At 37.4% G+C, this 23481-nt stretch overlaps 1 protein-coding gene across 1 annotated transcript; it reads right to left on the reverse strand.

Moving 5' to 3' along the window:
• Window positions 1-344: 344 nt before the first annotated feature.
• slc44a4 (solute carrier family 44 member 4) lies at window positions 345-22019 on the reverse strand. The gene is made up of 22 exons (XM_067612560.1): window positions 21738-22019; window positions 11915-11963; window positions 11588-11661; window positions 9256-9334; window positions 9028-9127; window positions 8795-8926; window positions 8642-8702; window positions 8224-8344; window positions 7329-7412; window positions 6819-6931; window positions 6273-6395; window positions 5590-5689; window positions 5256-5348; window positions 5011-5113; window positions 4519-4778; window positions 3860-3954; window positions 3365-3468; window positions 2930-3003; window positions 2676-2746; window positions 1780-1874; window positions 1572-1656; window positions 345-1128 (listed from the first exon to the last, which is right to left on the reverse strand). The coding sequence occupies exons 1-22, from the start codon at window positions 21778-21780 to the stop codon at window positions 1010-1012; spliced, it is 2178 nt and encodes a 725-aa protein (XP_067468661.1). The 5' UTR covers window positions 21781-22019; the 3' UTR covers window positions 345-1009.
• Window positions 22020-23481: the final 1462 nt, after the last annotated feature.

Consider the following 23481-nt stretch of genomic DNA (forward strand, 5'->3'; position numbering starts at 1 on the left):
TGGAAAACAGTGATTGACATTTTTCACCGTTTTCTGACATTTTATAGACCAAACAACTAATCGATTAATCAAGAAAACTGACAGATTGACTGATAATGAAAATAATCGTTAATTGCAGCCCTACTCATAAGAGTCAAGTTCTAAAAAAGATATTTGATCTTTAGCTCAGACGTGCAGTGCAAAGTTTAGAAAATTATCATATGAATCAAACTGACTGTTTACATGTACAGGAGGAACAACCCTGAAAACACTGAACAAGCTCTTAATTATCAAATTAAGTTAATGTCAAACAGACATAATGTATCTGTAGTTGACCAGAGAAGACCGGCACACACTAGAATATGTACAGTCATATTTACAACTTTATTATATTATTTTTCATATAATCAACATCATTATGTTGATTTAAAAAGTATTTATAAAACAACCATGTTACAAATAACATCTAAAATATGTTCTATTTCAGGACAGTTTTTGTTCCATTGGAAGAAATCACATCTTAGGAGTCCTGTATGGAAGACTTTCAGCAAATAAAAAAAAAATCTAACTAATCTACTAATCTTACTGGCATTGACAGCAATTTAACTGGATTAACTGGTGCATGATTAATCAGTCTAAAATGTGGAAATATTGCGCAGCAATAACATCACCTTTATAAAGAAAAACGGATAGTGTTGATGAAAGAAAGAATATTTTAGAGCTTTCAGCGATTGTGAACCAAATCAAAAAATATTTTTAAAATGTAAAATGATGTAATGCAGGATTACATTGTAACATAAAACCTCACATGACTTACATTTACATGCTCACTCTTTTCATATATACAGTCATTAATACTATATATGCACAAACATAATAAAAAAATAATTAAAAAGTGCAAAATCAGTTTTGGTAAACTTATGTGGGAGAAGATGGGAGTTTTAAAAGGTTAAAAGACGCAAATAGTTAAAGATATCCTGAAAATCTGTGACACAAGTGTTCGGTTTCATGAACTCAGTAGGAAAGATCTTCAGTCTTTTGCTTTACCCCTTTTTGGTGGCTTGTTGGATTTGTTGAGGATCTTCATGAGGTTTTTGGACATATAGTACGGCTTCTGCTCAGATCCGTCATTACGCTCCAAGTCCTCCACTGTGAGTGTGAGAGACAAATTGTGAAAATTTAAGTGATCAAACAGAAGACTTGTGTTAGTTTCTGAGTGTTATTATTGTTTGTATTTATTGTATTACTTGACTCAAATGTTGTCCTAGTTATTAGCAATTATTAGCTTATAATTGACATTGTAAAATGTTAAATTAAAAATCATTTGAGATTTTGAAAACGTTCCAAAATATTTCCCTGTAAAAACAACCCTGCTCCCACTTCCCATTGGCAGTATCCATGCTAACAATTTGATTGATCATAGTGATCAATTATGTTTGAAAATAGGTGATTTTTGCTCCTATGAGGACAGATCATCAGTCTACAGTGATTGTTTTACTGTCAATGAAATATTATTTTACTCAGTATTCCTGTGTAAATAATACATGTTAAATGTGAATGTGGAAGCTTTCAGAAAAACTTAATCTACTTACGGAAGCAGAGGAAGAGTGTATCGACACACATGTTGTAGACGCTGAAGAATCCATGAGCTATGAGGTAGCTGCCAAACACCACAGTCTACAACAACACAGATATGGAAAAAAAAACAACATAGGATTTAGAATTAACTTCAATTAGTCAATAGTTGATCTGAATGACTACTTTAAAAAACAGAGAAAGGCAACTTGTACAGTAACCCACAATAATTGGCATCCAGTAGTAGTTGAGGGTTTCGGAGCGGAAGCTGCTGCCTGGTAGAGGTATTCGACCAGAGAAGAAAAAGAAGGACAACACACCTGGGAAAAGATTGAGAAGCTAATATCAAAACTGAGAGACTTTACATTTTCTCTGACTGCAGAGGGAATGTTACAGAGCTTTATGTTATATTTAACCTAATCAAAGAAAAGATTACTGAGCTCTTTCTGCTATACATAATGCTACTTCAACATTAGTTGGCATCTTGAGTGACAGCTGCTGTTGGAGAGGGAAGAGTTCTCATTACCTTCTGAAGAATATAGAAATCTGAAAATGTAGGTGATTAAATATTGACTACTATATTAGCTAATAAGCAACACAGATATTCATAAGTCTGTTTTACTGGCGAGTTTCAGTATCTCAGTACTGTACAATTCCCAATTGGATAATAGAATTCTGGCTCTAACACTTTTCACCGTATAATCCATACACACACTCACATTTAAAATTGTATTAATCAATTTTTTTGGATACTGGGGGGCAGTGAAACAAGTTGTAAACACTTTGTCTGTGAAAATAAATAAAAACAGTAAAGTTGTGGTCTGTAAAACTAAAACAATGAGCTGAAAGACACAAAAAAGTAGTAGTTGAGTGATAATTCGCCACTATGAGCGACTCCTTTCACATCACATTTTGATCCTTTGTTGTTGAAAAAAAAATCATTGAGCAGCTTTCAGGATGCTGAATAATGGAACAACATACTGTCCATTTGCATTTTTGGTCCAAATATACTAGTATCTGCCTTCAAAAGCTTCTACAGATTCAGTCCTGAAGTCTTAAACGTTGCTTTGACACGTTTTTCGGAGTCTTGCATTTGCCTAATGTACTGGTGCCATCCTTACCCACTCCTCCGACCACCAGGAGCTTCCCAAAAAACAGCAGCAGGTCTGTCACTTTATCAAGCACCACCACCCTGAAGGAACAGATAGTGTGGGTCAGAGAAACAACGCTATTCACAGAGGCTGCTCCGTTCCAGCCTCTAAAATACACGTAAATGTACTCGTGTCATACAGGCTGGTCATTACAGAGACAACAGGTAGACCGGCGGTGATGAAGACGCCGTCTGTAGCAGAGGAAACATGACTTCAGCACAAACCTGACAACGTTTCTCATGAGCAGCATGAAAGCATTTTTGGCTGAGACGCAGAAGTTTTTCCCATAAACGGCGATCTGTCAAGGAAACAAAATCATTTGGTTTTAGAAAAATGCAACATTTAACATGAAACAAATGATATCTAATATATTATATGACTAACATACATATATTATATTATATGACTAACATAACATATATCTAATATATTATATGACTAACATACACAGGGTAAAGATTGTGACATTTTATAAATTGCATAATAAGTGCAGTACTATTTTTGTTACATTGGGTCAGTTTTTATTGGGGTCAAAAAAGCATTTTTTCCTCCTTTTAATAGTACTTTAAGACAAGTATTACGCTCTAAATATTAAACATAATTACTACTACAGTAATAACAATTAAGATAAGAGGGGCCTAACAGTATATAGTGCTTACCATAATGTAAGCGTTCCTGTTGAGGAACTTAATGAACTTCTCCAGACACCAGAAGCAGCACTTCATGCAGCACAATATGAAACGTGCGACTGGATTCTGTGCCGCTGGGATCGAGAAGACAAAACACGTATTAGTAGCCTTACTAACTAACACAGTCTCATTTCTAAAGACACATTCCCACATACAGGAAGCTCACACATTGTTTGTATTCCTTTATCCTCTTAAAAAGCTGGAAAAACTGAGGGTAAAGTAGATGAAAGTAAAGTAGAGAGAAAGATGGATTCAATCTGTATTATGACATTCATATATAACATATTTTAGAGTAAAGGCTTCATTCAATGAATCACACTTTGATCCATTCCCAAAATTAAGACATCAGATATCTTATTTACACTGCAGCATAAGTTACACACATGAATCAATCACATGAAAAATATACAGTATTATTGTGGGTGAGACGCATTCAGAAGGTGAAGTGAGGGATTTCAGCCTTACCTCTGGTTTTGTGGTCAATGTACTCCAGGATGATCCTCACTAACTGCACCAGAGTCAGGATCAGAGCACCGAATGCCAAAGAGCCCACATGGTACCTAAAAAAATATTAATGTTTCCCTGGTTATATGAGTATCTAATGATGAATACTGTCCACATTTTGCTACAGAATAGCATAGATTTAATGCTAACAGATTATGGTATCAAATTACAGGATTATGAGATCAATTGTGAGGATATGGCTCTGTGCACAGCTGATCATTTTTATTTAATCAACATTTTACAAAAAACAAATTTCTAGTTAAAAGTCCTTAGCAAATACAGTTTGTATTGTTTAGCAGCTGAAGTCTGTTATGTGAAGGTCTAAAGCGCCCTCTAGAAGCCAGAGTGGAAACTGCAGTCAGCCAGCAAATCCCTGTACTGGAAGGATCAAACTGTTTATCCAAACTACTCTTGACTTTAAGGTTAAAAAATGTGTTCTCTTTCTACACAACCTTCTGTAGGACAAACTGTTTGCATGTCACAAGAAGTATTAGACAACAGAAGTCCAGAAACGGCATCATTGCTGATTGCAGGTATTCAATGTTTTGGACACTTTGACAGAGAAAGACACATTTATTGTTGCAGAATTTAACCTACTTGACAGCAGCTCATTAACCTACCTGAGTGAGCGTATAAAGCCGCCGCACACGGGGAACATGGGGATATCACTTGGTTTGTTGAAGGCCCAGTAGTAAGAGGCAAAGGCCCCCGCCAGCGTGCACTGCCCCAAGGCGATGACAAAATTGACACACCAGAGAAAGGCCACGACATTGTAGATCTGCAGGTTGAAGATGTTCCTCTGGAGGAGACCTTCGTCGTTGTATTTGATGAAGATGCAGCTAGCTGAGGGGCAGCCCGGGTAATCTGATGAGGTGAAGTTCTGAGAGGAGGAGATGGACAGCGGGTGAGACGATTTGAAGAGCGTGTCAGCCACTGTCAGGTGATTGGACATGTCACACCTTGCTTTTAATTCAGTTTTATAGTGGAAGAATCTGACTGACTGACAAATTCCTTCAACTGTGTAATTTAACCAAAAGGAATAATAGGAGCAGATTTAGTATAGGTCGTTATTATCACCCACACTACAGTATAATTACATTGAGCCAACTTACCTGAGGGTCACAGTTCACGGTGCCATTGATTCCCTTACACTCGCTCGCAGTGGAGTTGAGAGCCACTACTCTGTAGATTGGGCCTCCTGAAGTGGCCAAATATCTACATATATCAGTTAAAGAGAAGCACTGATACTCTGGATAGTCAAACTTAACAAGAGTCTGTACAATGTATTAGTAACATCCTGACAAACATAAACACACACACACACACACACACACAAACATAAAATTAAAAAGGATACAAAGCAGTGGCGCCCCAGTAAGCAACACACACCAGTAGGAGAGCAAAGGTGACCAGAGGGTACAGCAGAGAGGACATCATGTGACTGACTGCCCTGTGAAAGACGGACACACACATCATGAGGTCATCCTATGGAGGTACGATACAAACAAACTTGAAGGCACAGTGATTAGTCTACAAGTCAGTTTCCAAAAAAATGCTCATTCCCATAAAATCATTTTCACAATTATTATTAATTCATCTTATATAATAAAGATCCTAATAACAAGCAGTGGTTAACGTTAGGTTAAATACTTTTTTTTTTAGTATTATTGAAGTTATTTTAAAGGACTAACTTGCTGGACTCCTGGATGAGGGCGATGGCTATGAGGATCCTGGTCCGCAGGAAGATGATGGTTAGGAGAATGATTGCCTCCACCACAGAAATGATGATCACTGAGGTGGAAAATAACAAGAAAAGTGTCACAAGAAGGAAGAATAAACAAGTGCTAACTAAGTAGGACTTATATGGACTCAAATAGAGAAAGATGCAGTTGCAGGGAGCGATAACCCCTGAATCAGGGTCATCTGTTATCTGCAGCGTTTTACAATGTCATCAATCAAGTGGTGTTGTAAAAACGACATGTATTCGTGTGTATACCCACAATGGTTTTATTGCATCTATTTTTGGATATGAATGTTTAAACACATGGAAGTGATTCAGGAACTATTATCAGTGGTTTTCTCCTATTTATAGCTCTCATTTCCTCTGTAGTGGTATTTGCCTCAGTAAAAGCTGCCTGGTTGAAAATATTTTTCATTTTCATTGTACTGACCTTTGTATTTTGACTCTGACCTAACTTGGTTTTAATGTGCACATAAAGATCCCTCCAAAATACAAATATGCCATCAGGCAAACTAAAAGGTTTAAACTTATCCCCACACTGTGAGAAATACTTGAGGATGGTAAAACAGCACATGGTTATGTAAAAAAGGTGCTTTAATATTTCATATAGAAAAGCATTTTATTCAGACTCACAGAAGGCCAACCAGGTCTCTTGGGTTTGCAGGTAAATATTGAAGTTGGTGGTGAAACCTATGTCAGCAATGGTAGCAGAGGCTTTCTTGTAGTTATCATACTCCCAGTAGCAGTGCCATATCCCTGCAAGGCAAATGAGAAAATGATTCATAGACACGCTGACACATCAACAGACATACAAATTAATTGCCCAAACAGACTGTATTTGTGTTCAGAACAAAGATGTAAAACTATAACTTATAAGCTTCGTATCCATACATTAATGAGCCGAATTGAACAAGACCAGCAATATTTTCCATTAAAGAATGGACCTAAATTCACTCTGTCTATATTCAATCAGACAGATAACCCATCTTCCACAGTTTAAGAGAATTAATTTGTGGTGGTCGACCCCTGTGGGTGGGGTCGTGTGCTTATAGGAAGCACCACCATATGATGACTTAACTTCTAATAAAGAAAGTTGTTTAAGTGGTCTATATGACTACACCTGCAGACTCTCTGTACTGCATGTTTAACTATATAAAATCATTTCTGTTCAGTGTTTACCATAAGCCCCGGCGCCCAGGACTCCTATGATGAGCACCCACACCATGACTGGAGCAGTGAATCTCAGCAGCAACAGGAACAGCATGCTGACCACCATAGCTATAAACAGACCACTGAGAGGGGGGACGGACAAGTTGTGAAGAAAACAAAAAATGAGTGGATAAAACAAAAATGGACTAAACATAAAGGCAGAGATCAAAGTTGAGGGATGAGGAGATGTATAAAAGATCAAGGTGTAAGCATGAATTACTAAATTGTAATGGGTTAATCATTTTAATTGTAAGCCATTTAAAAAAAGATTAAAATACTGTAAAATAATTGAGCATAATAACTGCATACTGCATAACTACTCCATGTTTAACAGTTCAACTCTGTATTGCACATTAAAATCTGACTTCAAACATCAGAGGTGGGACTGTATGTTCAAAATGTCTTTAGTATCTCCTATCTCCAATTTGTATGTCAGCCAGTAGGTGGCAGTGTGTGGTGTAGTTCTGCCAGTCAGCTCACAGGAGGATCCACGGCCATGACGACGCAAAATCCTCAAAGATTCGGACACCAATCTCCCTGGCATTGAAGCCATTCAAAACGTCCCTAATGGAGACAAAAGCAAGGACAAGCTGAGTCAGCGACAGTGAAAAGCAAAGGATCAGGTAGAAGAGATATGGTAAACAAAAGGAGAAACTAACAAATACCTTTTATAAAACTAACAAAGAAACAAAAATAGACACTAACTGCGTACAAATTTGAAGCATTTATGTAAAGCCTGTTACATTACTAAAAGTGATGTAGTGGTAAAGAAAAACATGAGTCAAATATAGTTTCCAATCAGTGATCCTCCTTAAAATATCAACTACCTTCACTCATGCTTTGTTCCTTATAAAAAAGGCCCAATCCTCTTAGTTTAAAGCCATTTGCTTTAATGTACATTATGAAATGTGATTTTAAAACGTAAAATACCATAAACTTTATTCTAAAATGATAAGTAAACTGCAATTTAGGTGAATTTTCTCTCCACTACATCTCTGATGAGACATAAATAAAGCAAGGCAGACTAAATAGACAGATCACCCTAAACACTCAGAAAAAGAGAGAGAGAGAGAAAGGGAGTTTTTTTCCACAGACTACTACATATTAATGCTGCAAGTCCCAAGAGAGCGTTTCACATGATATCTAAGGCCGCTGTGTATAACTAACAAGCAACTAAAGCTGCTACACTACAAATCAACACAAAAACTCACAAACCACCGACCCTGTGCTGGTGATGAGGAGGAGAAAAACAAGAGGGTTATTAAAGTGTGTGCAGTTATCTGTGATTTAGGTGCATGTGCGATTACACGCCAGTGCAAAAGTCATTTTTATTGGTAATGGACATAAAAGGCTCCAGGAATCCGCTGTATCTTACCCAGTGCCATTTTTGATGAGGTTGACTGTGTCGTTAACGGAGGAGGGCAAGCCTGGAATATCGGAAAACTCTGGAGGGATGTTCTTCAGTAATGAGATATCGGGCAAACATCTCCCCAGCACTACCATTAAGGGAAAATAAAGGAATCAAATTAGCTTGAAATTGATTAAAGTATAATTTGTTAGTCTCTTTGCATACTTGGCATCACCCACTGAACAATTATGGAATTAAACAAAACGTCCATATGAACTTTGAATTTGTATTTGTTGATTAGTTGCAGTTAAATCCACACTGAAATAAATGAACAGCAGCAGAAAACTGAAAACAAACCTGTAATCCGGTGCTAACATATCATGTAATCTATCAGACCAAAATGAAAAAGCAGTACAGTCTAGTACACATGAGAAATTCAACTCACCCGATATTGTTGGCATTTGGAAGAAAGGACACAGCTCCTTGTCCACAATTTCTTTAACAGTCTGAAAAAAAGTTTAATTTGCTGGCTAAAATACAGACCAATTTCATAAACAAAATTTTTCACTTAACTGAAATCAAAACAAATTAAACTTACAAACTTAGTAGTTGCCAGGTTGATGGATGGCACACAGAAGCTTTGATTGAAAACGTCTGCTGGCTTTACACCTGGGATATATGACAATGGCGAAACAGCCCGGAAATCAGTTGGGCATTTTTCCACGCACACCTATGGGTAGTGAAAAAAAAAGTTCATTTCTGAGACACTGGAAGAGTCCGGTAAATAGTCAAGTATCAGTACAAACTACAAAACCAAGGAGCCATCTCTACCTGTGTGGTTGGACACTGAAAACCATTAAGAGCAGAGGCCATTATATTGACAGACGTTGCACATTTGATCATGTCAAAGTAGAACAAAGTGGGTCGGCCTCTGAGAGAAAAAGGACAGGAAGAAAGAGTTACTGATTTTGCATTAATCAAATATGTAGATAATATATATATATAATACCTGTTTAAAAAAAAAAAAAGGATGAAAAGGGTAGAGAGATGTTAAATTACTCATTTGGTCCGATGCCACAGAACCATCCAGTTGAGTTTCTTGCATAAAGAACATGTCTGGGATCTCCATAGAGCCAAGCTGATAAAAAAACAAACATTAAAACAGAGATAAGAAGAACAGAATAAAAGCTAATGACGTAAAAGCTAATGACAAGTTAGTCAAGCTGGATTGTGTCCATTTAGTCACTTAAGTTTGACATTGACAGATAGTTTTAGCGTATGAGGAAACGTTTTCACTTGTGTTAACACAAAAAACTGTACAATCATAGTGTTTGCCAGTTTATTGTTTGTCCAGGGGTATATACATATATATATTTATATTCCACACATTAGCATTCACAAGGTTTATTTATATAGACAGTATATATATATTTATATTTCACACGTTCGTTCTGACTGTTACATTTATAACAATAATCTAAAAAATGTGTAAAACAGTTTCTGACACTAGTGTTTTCTGGATGAAGTGGGAAATTTTCCAGCTATGTTGCCACTGCATATTTTTAACATAATCTGTCAACAAGTTAACCACAAGTTGTAACAGGCATATGTTCAGATTGGCTCACAAATTTCCATTTTTGATGACACTTGTCAAAATAAGGCATGTAATCAGGTATGATAAAAACAAATTGGCGGTGGCCGGCTGAAATGGTCTCAGTTCAACCACAAGAGGGCACAACAGTCTGACAGGATGCTTTGATGACATCTCTCTTGTTCCCATGGGGTTCGGTTTGAATGCACTTATTGTAAGTCACTGTGGACAAAAACATCTGCTAAATGATTGCAGTGTAATGTAAAATGTAATGTATTGAATTACTAACTGACTGTTTCTTGATTTTAGCCACACACACACACACACACACACACACACACACACACACACACAAAAGCTAAAGAGTGAATTCTTTGACTATTACCACTGTTTCTCATATAGAAGACTAATGGTTAATAGTTCTCTATAGTTTATAGAGAATAAACACTAGACACTAACACATCAGCAAAGACCAATAGATTTCTCCACTTCACCACTACAAATCGACCTTCGCCAACCACTGCTTTTGAACTGCATTCAGTGAAGAAAATAGCTGATTATTTGGGACACATTCAACCGTTGACACACATACGGTGACTGTGTTACTTATCAGACCTCTCTATTGACTCTAGATAAGAGAGACGGCCCTGTGTGTTGGAATGAGTTTGATGATCGGCAATAAAGAGCAGCTGACCGGATGTTCCCATAGAAATCAGCTGCTCATAGTTTAAAACAATAATGGAACCTCAATTCACTTAAAGACACGACTAAGTAAACTTTAAATGATAATAAACAATAATAAACAAGAATTTAAAAAAAAAAAAAGTGTAAATCTTGAGGTTGGTGGTGAAACATCAAAAACTGAAACATCATAGCTTTAGCCAAACTATGAAATGTGCATCTTGGGAGTCGTAGTTAACTTCTACCCTGAGAGCTTTTTGGCTGGACCGGCCACAGACCAGTCCTATGACTGAGTGAGTGAGTGAAGTTACACCATTGCTCTTTCAAAATGAATCAGCATGAGATGATGGAAGCAGAGGACAGCAGTGCAACAGAGTGACTGTGTTTCCTGCACCGAGCTCTGACGCTCTCAGCTCAGGTGTTGGATTTTATAACTGAACTAATACCAGGACTCAAGGTTTTATCACAAACGTTGAACAACAGCATTAAAACACGAGTCTTGCAAGTAAAATGTACGACTCATGTAGCTGTTTAGTTTGTGGCGGCTGCTTTGAAGGTGCGCTTGATTTGACTGTAACTGCGGTAACCAGGTGGAGATAAGCCTCGTGAATTTTCCAGCCATATACTAGGTTTGGACTCAGTCTTGTTATCAAAGAACCAGATATTTTTTAATGCAGCTGTTCATCTTTTGCACTTATGATTAAACTGTGAGAGTTTTGTGCCAATCCAGGCTGTTAAAGTGCTCAAACTGTGAGTCACGTAATGTCGTCTACAGGAAAAATTAATGGGATTTTTAATGGGACTTCTGGCAACAAGGGTGCCTGAAATAGCTCCTGACTGGCAAGTGGCTGCATTTAAAATCCACACCTTCAGTTTGTAATGCAGGCTTTACTTAAACATTTGTAGTCTCCTGATGACATGGAGGAGTGCCCCTTTGAGAGAAGCAGCAGAGAGAGAGTGGAGTAAAAAACTGTGGCAGAGAAAACATACAGAAGTACTGAAAGTAGTGGAACAAACAGAATGGACAAGAGGAAATGTGGAAAACAAAAAGAGTGAAGACATCATTTGAGTATGTGGCAGATTCAAAAGACTGTGTAGGTGGTGTCAGGTTACTCTCACCTATAATCCCAACTACTATGTAGCCGAGGATGACGGCCATAAACAGGATACAGCAGATGATATCAGTGCAACCTCTGATGAAGAAAAGAGAGACAGAGACAGGTGTAAGTGAGCAGGCCTGCGCTTTGCATTGAACTTTGCCTTGGTAGGGTGACAAATGTGATTCCATCAGTCAACAGAAACTCAACAAACACGTATCTGCTATGCAAATGTAAAAACTCTTACACCACAGTAGAAACCCTACAGCTAGAGTGAGGATTGGGGATTAAAGGAGACTAGTTGGTGGGGAAAGATTGTATAGACAAGCAGGAAATGAGACAGATTCACCTTTTATTTATGGGTCCGTTAAAGGTCGGGTCATACTGAGCAGGTTGTCCTGGGGAGAAAAAAAAAACAACAGTAAAACAGCAAATCAGTTAATTGGTTTGTCCTAAACACCTTTATTGACTGTGTCTGTGGTACTGTGTCATAATGTTATCAGCGACTTCCTTGTTTGTGGTTTTTGAGACAGTCTATCAAGGACACACTAGTTTATCATTCAGTTTTATAATAGCACTAATGGCGCAATTCCACCTCAAGAAAATGCACTGCTGATTAAATCTGTGTTTCTTGTGTGTGTGTTTGTATAGTGTATGTGTACTTGCAGAAATATTTCTAAGCAATAAGATGTTTTCTTGTGTTCCTTTTGAGTTAATGAATTACTGTTCAAGTGAATGAGGAAAACGTGAAGACAAGAGAGGGAATATTATATTTTTATGGGTCAGTTGCTCATAAGTGTTTTACAATGTAATTACTATGATAAACGTGCCAGTGTTACAGGAAAGAAATGTCTCAGGTATGTTTCCTGGAACAGGAAGAATGAGTACCTGTAACAACAAACTGAAACCCAGCAGGTATCATTTATCCATATAAACTGAAGTTTAGAGTCTAGAGTTCATGTTAGTCACTCAATGTGAAATTACAGTAAAGGCAGTAAAGAGAAAATGATCTGAGTTGGGGCACAGCACTAAAACTCACAGCTCAGGATTATTTGAATGAAATTTGAATTAACAATTAAGCGTCTGGAGGAGGGGGAGTTGAGGACATTCATCAATATAATGGAAAAATGTACACGGTGAAAACTTGTCTGTGAGCCTCAATTAGTCTCCATTGCATTTTCCTGTCTGGCAGGCAAAACTAAACAGACTGCTTATAATCTCAACCTCACCTAAAGACTTAAAAACAGGTTTTCAGAAGATACAGTCATCCTTTGGCATGTGGCAGATTGAACTATACCACAAATAACAATAACAACACTCCAACACTCATTTACCAGAGAACTAATAGTGGTGAAGGTCACGAGGAAGAGTCTCAACAGCCTACTGGTTCTTCAGTACGACCTGATAAAAAGCATGTGGGTTCTCTTTTGTTGCTTTGTTAGATTTTCATCTGACGCCTGCAAACATTAAACACGCTGCGTGAATCTGACTGCTCCGTAGGGACGGACAGTTTGACAGGCAGCTCACCAATGATAATCATTTCTCATAGCAGCTGGAGCCAAATTGTCTACACTGACTATAATATGAATACAGATGACTGGAGGCTGTGTCGGTACTGCCACCAGACTGTCATGTCAGGTTGCCTGAGTAGGATGCAAATCTTTAAGCAGGATGCAATAAGTTGGTAACTATTTATACGGCTCTGAATGGGACAGCAAACATAACACTGTTTTTCCCAAACACAGACCAAGAAAAGATTAAAACTGCTTCACTGGAGCTGCCTGTGTCCTAAAAAGTTACTAGAAGCAATAGAGATAAAACCTAATCTAAAGTACTACTTCAGAATTTCACAAACAGACCACACGGTTGTATCCATACTGTTTTTGTGCACGTCATTTGCTTCCTAAACCCTCATTTGTGTAATACCATGAAAAATGACTGAGGAAGCAATATGAAACAAAGGAACCTGTTCATCGGCCTCTTGCAACGCCGCAAGTATCAGATTTCAGCTGTGCTAGGATACAGCTTGGGTTTGGAATAAATGACAACCTGGAAAGTGGCTCGCTGTGACTCACACAGTGACTTTTCAGTTTTTATGCCCTTGTAAAAAGGTGGAGGAAAGCTTTAAATGTGCAAAACTTTGAACCCCAGACATACAAGCTGCACCTCATTTTTATAGCTTGGAGTTGCAAAGTAGAAAGGTGACATGTATTTTTAGTTTTCTTTGCCCAAGTTTAGCAAAACACTCAATCAAAACCACGATTAAGACATTTGTGAGAACAACTTGACTGAGAGGATGGCATAAGTAATTTAAATTAAGAGTGTACAGACTGTGTGGTTTATTGTACAAACCTCACCCTTCTTTATGTTTTACAGCAAAAAGAGATGAAAACATGGTTAATTGGTAACCTGCAGTATTCAGAGGACTGACCCAGAAGAAAAGAAAGAAATAAGTAATCTTTGCAAAATATGAGGGGAAGGGACGTATCCATTCAAAGGTGATGGATTTGAATGTTGACTCTGATGTGTGACTCCTGACTAGCTTCATAATTTAACATGTTAATAGCCATGGCAGCAGCTCTATAAAACAAAGGATTTCTTATCACTACGAATATTCAAAGGGGACATAAAAAGAGTCATTGAACCTATTCAAATAAACAATAAAATAAACAGTGGTCTGTTTGTTATCAAGTTTTTGATTCTAAAATAAGATTTCAGCACGTAAAAGAAAAAAGTACATCTACTTGACAACAAACACCTGGTATGACAGAATATTATAATTATATGTTTAATCCTTACTAATCCAACCAAATATGAACATTTTATGGATGGAGTGAACAATATTTACATATTGTGCAATTAACTTTAAATCTCTTTTAAAAAATGGATATACTGCATTTTAGAATGAAACGCTTCGGTTGTTTTCTAGCTTTATACATTAGCTTTATTAACTATCTTGTGTGTTATAGTCAGATGCTCCAGTCTTTCCCCCTGATTGCCTCAAGCAACTTTAACACATTTTCTGGTCAATGATTTGCAGCAACTTCTGCAAAGTGACTTATTTCTAAACATTGTTTCTAAACGGTCTTAACCCCCTGAAACCAAAACACCGATTTTTTCTTCTTTTTAAAACTTTTTTTTTTCCTTTGTTTTTTTTTGGAGGATTTTGTGAAAATGTTGCAAAATTGCAACACTTATAAATATCACAACTTTAATTTTAACAAAGTTCATAGATTATTAGGCACTGATGATTAAATATCAAAATATGTAACTAAAACAAATTTTATTGACATGAAACTGTTTGATACAGCACAATAAAAAGCTAATCAATTTGACTAGTTAAAACTGTAAATGTAATCCATGTTATAATGCATTTCTGCATGATAAAAAACTAAGAAAATGACTTGTTATTGGAACTTTTTTTGACATTGCAAAATTGGAGTTTTATTACATCACTGCTCCACAATTTCTTCATATTTACATATTGAACTTTGCTTGAACATCATAATGATCTTGGATGTCTAAGGACTTTGGGTTTCCTTATGTGTGAAACTCAAGGGAGCAGTTTCTTTATCTGTAAAGCACAAACGAACAGCAGCGGCCTCTTTTTTCAACTTTCATTGGCAAGTACACCACACCATCCCTGCGAACATCAGGAGGGGGAGCATTGTGGGCCATCTTTTTTCACACTGGGGCTTTGTGCTCTTGACTCATCCATGGATGGTCTGCCTCTCTTCAGGGTATTGATTTGAATGAGAGAGGTTGCCAGTTGTGCCTGAAAGCACCTCCTGATCATGACGTCCCTCACAGGGATCTGCAGGGTTCGCTCTACAGTCATGCTTGAACTGCAGCCGAGCATTGACCACTCCAAGGATGATGGTGTGCCAAAAAAAATGTACAAATACCAGTGTGTGGACCTATTGTGGAACTTGGCTGTAAAGGAATCAAGCAAATCGATCCCACCCATGAATCGGTTATACATCTTCACAATGGATGGTCTTCTCACTTCAATGGAGGATGTGGTGGATTTGTCCCACTGGGCAACCTTGTTAACTAGGTATGGACCATCAAAAGTGGAGAGAAGAGTAACTGACGAGTTGTCATAACACCTCACTTCATCCACTCTGAAGTCAAAAGTCTGAAGTCCCTCTGCCTTGTTTTCTCAGCTCCTTCACTATGTGCCCTGTGCATGTGCATGTGCCAAACCTGAGGTTTGGCACATGCACAGGGTGTAAAGCTTAAAGAGTCTGATGAGTAAAGTCAAAGAAATGTCCTGCAGGAAGTGCTGATGCAAGCTTCATAAGCTTAAACTTGGTATATTTACCCTGCACACTTCCTTGAGACACGTCAAAGTCGCAGACGACGCCTGAGATTCCTGTTCTTGCCCAAACCTTGAAGCCCCATGTACAGGGGTTCCCACGTATGTATTGTCTGATTCTACTGAACTTCTGAGTTATGCTCCTCTGGTTCTATTTGTAGACATTTCTCTCTGAATGCATCCAACCATGGCCTAATCTTCCAAAGTTTGTCCTTGTTCTGTTCACCTGAAGCAGTGAGGTTGTTGACAAAGTGGATGGATGAAAGCAAGTTCTGGCAACGGTTATGAGGCATTACGTAAGCTACAGGGCCACAGCGCACGTCGGCTTCACAGTAAACCCTGACACGAGGCATTTGTACTGTACCCATTTGCAAGTACATGCCTATCATTTGCTCTAGCTCTTTAACAGATATGTCAGCAACTGTCCCATGTTTCTGGAGACTGTACTCATTGCTCTTGACCGTCACATTCTGAAGCATCTCTGAGGACAAAAACCTCTGAAAGTACTGCAACAGGGGTTTACAACATTGAAACAAATCCTTCCAAATCATGTGTATTATACTTTTTAATTATTTGAGTTTTCTATCACTAAATCATCTTTAGAATAAAGAGAAAAAAAACTACAGGTCAAACACTCACTTGGAAAACTGTTGAAATTGGTCCAACAGAGAGAGCTGGGGGGTCAGTGGGAGATCGCCATGTTGTTTGAACTTGGACTGTGGTATTTCTTACATTATTAATATTTTCTCACCAAAAATGTTGATGTGATACAGTTCAGAATCTGAGGTGTTGGGATATGTAGCGTGTGTCTACATTCATTCAGTAACAGTTTCAAATGGATGTTGCAATTTCACGACTGTGGGCCTCAGAAAAACGAAAAAACATTGCGTTTAAAACGTGCAACCGCTTCAACCAAGAAAAAACTCAGACACATTTTACAACAACATTTCCTAACTTGATTGGGTAACAACGAGCAGTCTGAAACCTCTAGCTAACATTCAAATGGATTTCCACTTCCTCATGAAGGCTGAAACAACAGCATAGAACTAGCAGGAAGCAGATTACCGGTGAGAAAACATGGTGATGAGTTTAAAAACAACATTTACATAAAAAAAAGTTTCTTGGGAACAGAGGTGAGGTTGTCACAGTAAAGCCATGATTAGTACAACTGTCAGCCGACACTTGCGATACCTTCTTTTGTCGTCGTCCTATTCTCTGTTGTTTATCATAGGTTATTTGAGTTGACATGAAATCCGACGGCATTTGCCTCCGGGGAGGATTTGTTTACTGTAGCCTTGCTAAACCTCCCAGACTGTCAATAGACTTGTGACTCCATCAATACATCAAATGCCACAAAGAGCAAACAAGGATGCACGAAGCGGAGATCTGATGTTTACACGACAGGCGGCTACAATGAAATTGTCACAGACAGGTCTGTAATGTGTCCGTGCATAAACAGTGACAATTCTCTCGGAGGGAATAGGCTCTGTTACACCAATCCAACTTTCTCTGCTCTATAATTTGTTGGCAAAAGACAAAACGTGATTAGTTAAACATGATACTGCCGTTCTCCTTCACCGTGGAAAACTTGGTGGTCAGCATCCGCGAAATAAAGAGCAGTCTGCCTAAATCACAAACCATTAAAAGATTCTGCAGGAGCAATACTAGAGCTGAAATAATTAGTCGACTATAGGCAGCTATTTTAATGATCAATTACTTGTTTGAGTTATTGTTTTCAGGGGAAAATGCCAACCATCTCTAGATCTAGCTTTTAATTGTCAGAATTTGCTGCTTTTCTCTTTTTTTATGACTGTGATTTGCATTTTGCACACAAAATTTGAAGATGATACCTTGTGATGGACATTTTCTGAAGTCTTATAGATCCAACAATGAATTGATTAATCAAGAAAGATAATTGAAGTGTCATCAGTCTTGGCAACATATAACTTCTTCATCTTTTGTCACAGCCATTGTCATGTGGTGGTGTCATTTTAAATATGATCCATCATGATACACATTTATCATTTTGTTGTCTAATTTAACACCACAAGGCATTTGATAAATCAGAGTTTTCCAATCTCTTTGGCTTGAGACCTCATTAAAATGAAGCAATGTGTACTTTTGAACCCTCAACACAGTCAGCAGCTCAACCAAAAATGATTTTTCCATCTTTGTCTTATCTTTTGTTTTTGTTTTTTTTTAAAAAGGAGGCCTGGGTAGTTAAAAGCTTAACTTATCACTTATCTCACAAGAAAAAAGCAAATATCCAAGAAGTCAAACAAAATAAACAAATGTTAAGTAACAGCTTTGCCCTCCCTTCAAATTTAACTTAAAAAGCAACTTGCAGGTTGAATTTTTTTTACTGAATTTACAGTTTATGTATCATAAAAGATATCCTGTGAAATATTAATGTGTGATTTTATTAGTTTAACGAGACATAAAGGCAGAAATTAAGACTGAAAAGTTAGCATTTTGAGCACCTTAAAAAAAGCTTTTTTTCCCTCAACAAAGCGTCATATTACGTCACAGTAGGGAGTACACTGTGAGGTGCTGAGTACTAATGGCCTGCGTGGTCATCATTTAGTGACTTTGTATTTATTTCTGTCTTTCTTTCTTTCTTTTTTTGCCAGTTTTTCCTAGCAGGAAAAGCAGCAGCTAGCTTTCATGCCTGGCTGAGTTTTGTGCAGATGAAGACTCTTCATTGCTGCCTTTGTAATGGAAGAACACGGTTGCGTGTAGGCTCATTTTAGACAGAAGGGTTGTGTTATTTGCGATATGATGAAGTTTGGGACTGTGTTAAGCTGATAGCTGGTGCAGTTCCTCCGGTACACAAAGCTGCCTCATCAGCTCGACCTTCAGCAGCAGCTCAGCGCCGACCAAAGAGACTCAGCTCCACGAAGACATGAACTGTTCTGGTAAGTTCAGGAATCCATTAACTCGACACGCCTGCATTTCCCCACTGCGCACATTCACCTCTGGAGGGAGAAGCACCGAACAAAGGAGTAGCAGAAACCAGGTAGAGGATGATGTGTATGATCTGAGGTCTAATCATCAGTGGTGCTGGTTCCTGCCTTATTTGTACTGGTTTCAATGTGCTTAAGCCAGAAAATAATGTTTTGTAAAGACAACACACCAAAGTTGATCACATATTTGTAAATAAATCTTATAAAATATTTGTTTATGCAGGGTCTACGGGAGCCTTTAAACTGGAGAGTGACGCTATCAGAAAAGCACTGGTGATGGATGTTCGGTTGTTGTCTTCACAGCATCAGAGTTTCTCACTGGAGGCGTTTCACTCCCTCGTCCTCCATTGTGTACCAAAGCGCGCTGACTTCTCCTTCCTTGAGATGTACAGCACGTGACTATTGTGTGATCTTTTCAGAATTAGTGCCACTAAAACTAATCCAGTCTAACAAAGCAGCCCCGCTCTCATTGATATACATGGAGTGGACAAAATACCTCTCAGTATAAAGCGTTAATATTTAACAGCATCACAAACTGCAGCGTTTAAAATGACCATAAAGCTGAATCTAAATCAGTTTCAATAAAAACTGAACATTGGAACCTTCATGAACATAGGATTTATTGCTTTGGCTAGGTATCAATATATACTAATAAACTGGCAACTGACTGTACTGATATATTCCTTTTTGACAATGTCCAAAATGCACCTTTTAGTGACAGTGTGACACTACACATCATGTCAAAAATGAGGATTTACTATATATATTTGCCCCATCAAGGAGAAGCCATCGTACAGTTAGCAATTTCAGTCATTTAGTATAATTTATTATTTGATATATTATATTTTTTTTTATCTCCCCCAGCATATGCATCAGCCCTGATGGAGTCTCTGAGGGAGGACTACTCCAGGTCACCAAAGACTCTATGAGACAGCAGCGCTACCTTGTCCTACACTGGTCTGGGGTCCCTTTCCAGATCTTGCAAGTAGATCACCAAACCTGATGCAGTCTGCCTGTAACCTCCACAGCTTTGACACGGGACTTAAGAGTGAAACCCAGCATGGATGTTGTGGTTCTCAGTTTGCAGTTTGACATTATTACAAGTCAGATTAATTGATATTTATACATCCTATAAATATATTTATCAAGAGGTTACATTTTAGTTTCAGACTGAATCAATTGTTTTGTTGTTTATTTATATTTGAAACCTGGTACGAGATTTATATGAAATTTGGTGAAAAATTTAGATCATGAATGACTGAGTGATGGGATATTTTTGAACATTTTCACTATTTATTTATGGTTCTTGTTAAAACACTTATTGATCATTTTGATGGTGATGGTAACCTCCAAATTAGTGCTTTGAATTTTGGTGGTGTGATTGAACCTTGGTTTACATTTGTATTACATATATAGGTGCTTTATTTTAGTCAATGCAGTTGGAGAATATTAGAATGTATTAATAGTTTTTATTTATATGTTTGTTAGTATTAGCTGCTGACGTCTGCAGGCCTTAATGCAGCATCTATTTGTTACACATGAAGCTGCTCCTAACTGCATAAAATGTTAATTACATCCAAACATTATACTTATTATTGTGATAACTTTTATTAATTGTCACCTAAATGAGGCCATTGAAACACTTTGTAACATCTGTCGTTCTATTAAAAACTTAAATTAGAAATGTATCTCTATCTGCCTCTCGCCCCGTCTCTCTCTTTCTCCGTAAACATAGTGAGGAGTTAAATCAGACACTGTGACATATAACTGACCTAAAAAGCTGCTCTTTAAACCTGATATGTGATAGCAAACGTTACAGCATTGTGAGGTGAAACAACACTGTGTTACGTGCCGCTAGCAGCATATCTGCCTGGTTGTCTGCTGGTTCTCACAATGTAAGTTACGGTATAACTGAATTTCTAGTTAATGATCATTATTTCTTTTAATCCTCGTTTGTCTCTGATCCTTTGGACACGTAACAGCATCAAAATTATGTGTTTGTAGTCCATCATATGTGAATGAATAAACATTTACAACCTCTTTACTGTCAAAACTAGCCTTGAGATCCATTCCTTTCTTGTTGTTCAACTTGACAGTGCTCCCTTCTGTTACGTCACTTCCAGTTTAGTTTTTTTTTTTAGACGCGGAAATAAAATTCTCTAACAACAACAACAACAACAACAACAACTTCAGAAGTCGATGTAGTGTATACACAGGCACATATTTATGAAAATGCAGTTCCTACATCATTTTCCTACACATTGATTCACTGGGGGCTCCAACCTTCAATTTGCTCTTTAAGGGGATCCTGACCAAGCACTGACTTTAAGTACTGTGCTTGTATAACTTTTTTTTTTTACATGCTGGGCTGATTTTAAACATTTCTTTCCTCTTTAGGTCAAGTATCTGGGACGCTTTGGTTCATCTGTAATTAAACTGACACTACTTAAGTTGTTTCTAAACAATTAAAGAAATTACAATAAAATAAAACAAACAAATTTTTTTTAAAAATTAAAATGTGTATGGATGGCATGGATTGATTATTTATTCATAAACAAATACTTTTTTTTAAAGATTTAGATAGAAAAATGAGATGGCCGTTGATTTATATAAATAGGCCCACCATTATCTATCAATTTAATATAAGTTTGACCTAAAGATAAGCTTATATCAATTATCAACGTTAACAGATTAAAACCACTTGTCAAAAGAATATTCATGAAAGTTATTTATTAGAAATCAAATGTATAAACTTTTCTAGTAAGCCCAAACTTAGGAAGAATAAAAGTTAACGTTCTTATTTGCTCAAAGTAAAAGATATACTGAGATATATATTGAGATTTCAACAACAGACAGTCAACTCTTAGAGGTAACGGACGATGTCCACTCACCATACTCGGAGTCCTCGTTTGTCTCTTCCCGTTTTCTACCCATTTTCCGCCTCAACTTCCACCTTTTCTTCCTCAACTTCTTACTAACTTCCTTAACTCCTCTCTTTACTTAAAATAAACTTAAAAACTTTCCAAACAAAAAGCTAAAAATTGCCTTTAAAACGGGTACTGTCGCGTCCAGGCGATCATGGCAACCAAGTGAGGAAATCTTTTTTTCTTCCTGGCAGTTGTAACTAGGTAGTGACGTCATAGGCGCACCTGCCGCTGAGGGATGCGCACCTGCGCGTGCAGCCGAAGATTGTTTACTCAACAGAGGACTCACTCTTGACCTGTGAAATGAGAAGGTGATTTTCTTAGGATTGTCTCATCTTGTACTTTTAACAGGTTGAATTGGGGCCAATCACACAACTCTGAGGGATGCGCACCTTCACGTGCAGCCGAAGATTGTTTACTCGACAGAGGACTCACTCTTGACTTGTGAAATGAGAAGGTGATTTTCTTAGGATGTCTCATCTTGTACTTTTAACAGGTCGAATTGGGGCCTATCACACAAATTATATGTTTTCAGTGTTGAAAAGTCACTAAGTACTCAAGTACTGTACTTAAGTACTATTTTAAGTTAGAGTATTTTCATTTGATGCTACTTCATCCTTCCACTCCACTCCATTTTCAGAGGGAAATATTGTACTTTCTACTCCACTACATTTATTTGACAGGTTTAGTTACTTTCCAGATGAAGATTTGACACAATGGATAATATAACAAGCTTTTAAAATACAACACATTGTTGACGTCACATTTCAGATGGCTGAGTTCCACCACATAGTGATTTTTCTGTCTAAACTTCTCACATGGTTTCATTTCAATAACTGTTCAAATGATCCAATAATTCAACAAAAATCAAAGATTAGAGAAAAAGTCCAAAAATTGAAAACAGATTTGTGTATCAGAACTTTGTTTTTTTCAGACAAAATAATCTGTATATGTTTTATAGTTAATTGCAAATACACATGCAAGACTTGACTATAAAATGGCACAAAATATTATCTCTTATCTTCTAATAAGAAACATGAATGGTGACTATGTTAATATTTTACTTTAATGCTTGAAGAAAACATCCCCTCCCTGACAATAAAAAAAAGCACCTTACTTCCTTCATAATCCTTATTAAATACATCACCTCCGCTACTACTTCCAATATACAATTGTATTTGAAATGTTCATTACATTTTACATTTGTTAACTTTGCATTTCCTTGTATTTTATTTCCACTTCAACTTTTGTTTTCTGTTTCGTTGTCTTTGTCTCTTCGCTTTTATAATCGCCTCTTATTTGTTTTTGTTCGCGTTTCCTTATAGGCCTGTTGTTGAATATGTAAATCTGTATTTATTGTTGTATGTACTTCCTTGTCTCACCTTGTCACGACCAACCAGGAAGACAAAACCTACAAAAACATTGGCAGAGTGAGATATCTTCATTTCCTTTTGTTCTCTGCCGGTGCTCAGTGCAGCTCAGCATCTCTCCTCTTGCTTTGCACTGTGGCCTGCAGATACATGCCCCCTGCTGATCATACTGTAATAGCAGCAGGCAACACTTCTAAATCCACCACAAGTCATATCTCTTACAAAAGGTGACAATCTGAAAATTGTGCACATACGAACATACACACACACACACAAAACAACCAGGTCTCTTGAAAAACAAGATCTGCTTATCCCATCACATTATAGATTTAGAAAAACAC

Source organism: Thunnus thynnus, chromosome 15 (assembly GCF_963924715.1).
Source record: "Thunnus thynnus chromosome 15, fThuThy2.1, whole genome shotgun sequence".
NCBI classification, from domain to species: Eukaryota; Metazoa; Chordata; class Actinopteri; order Scombriformes; family Scombridae; genus Thunnus; species Thunnus thynnus.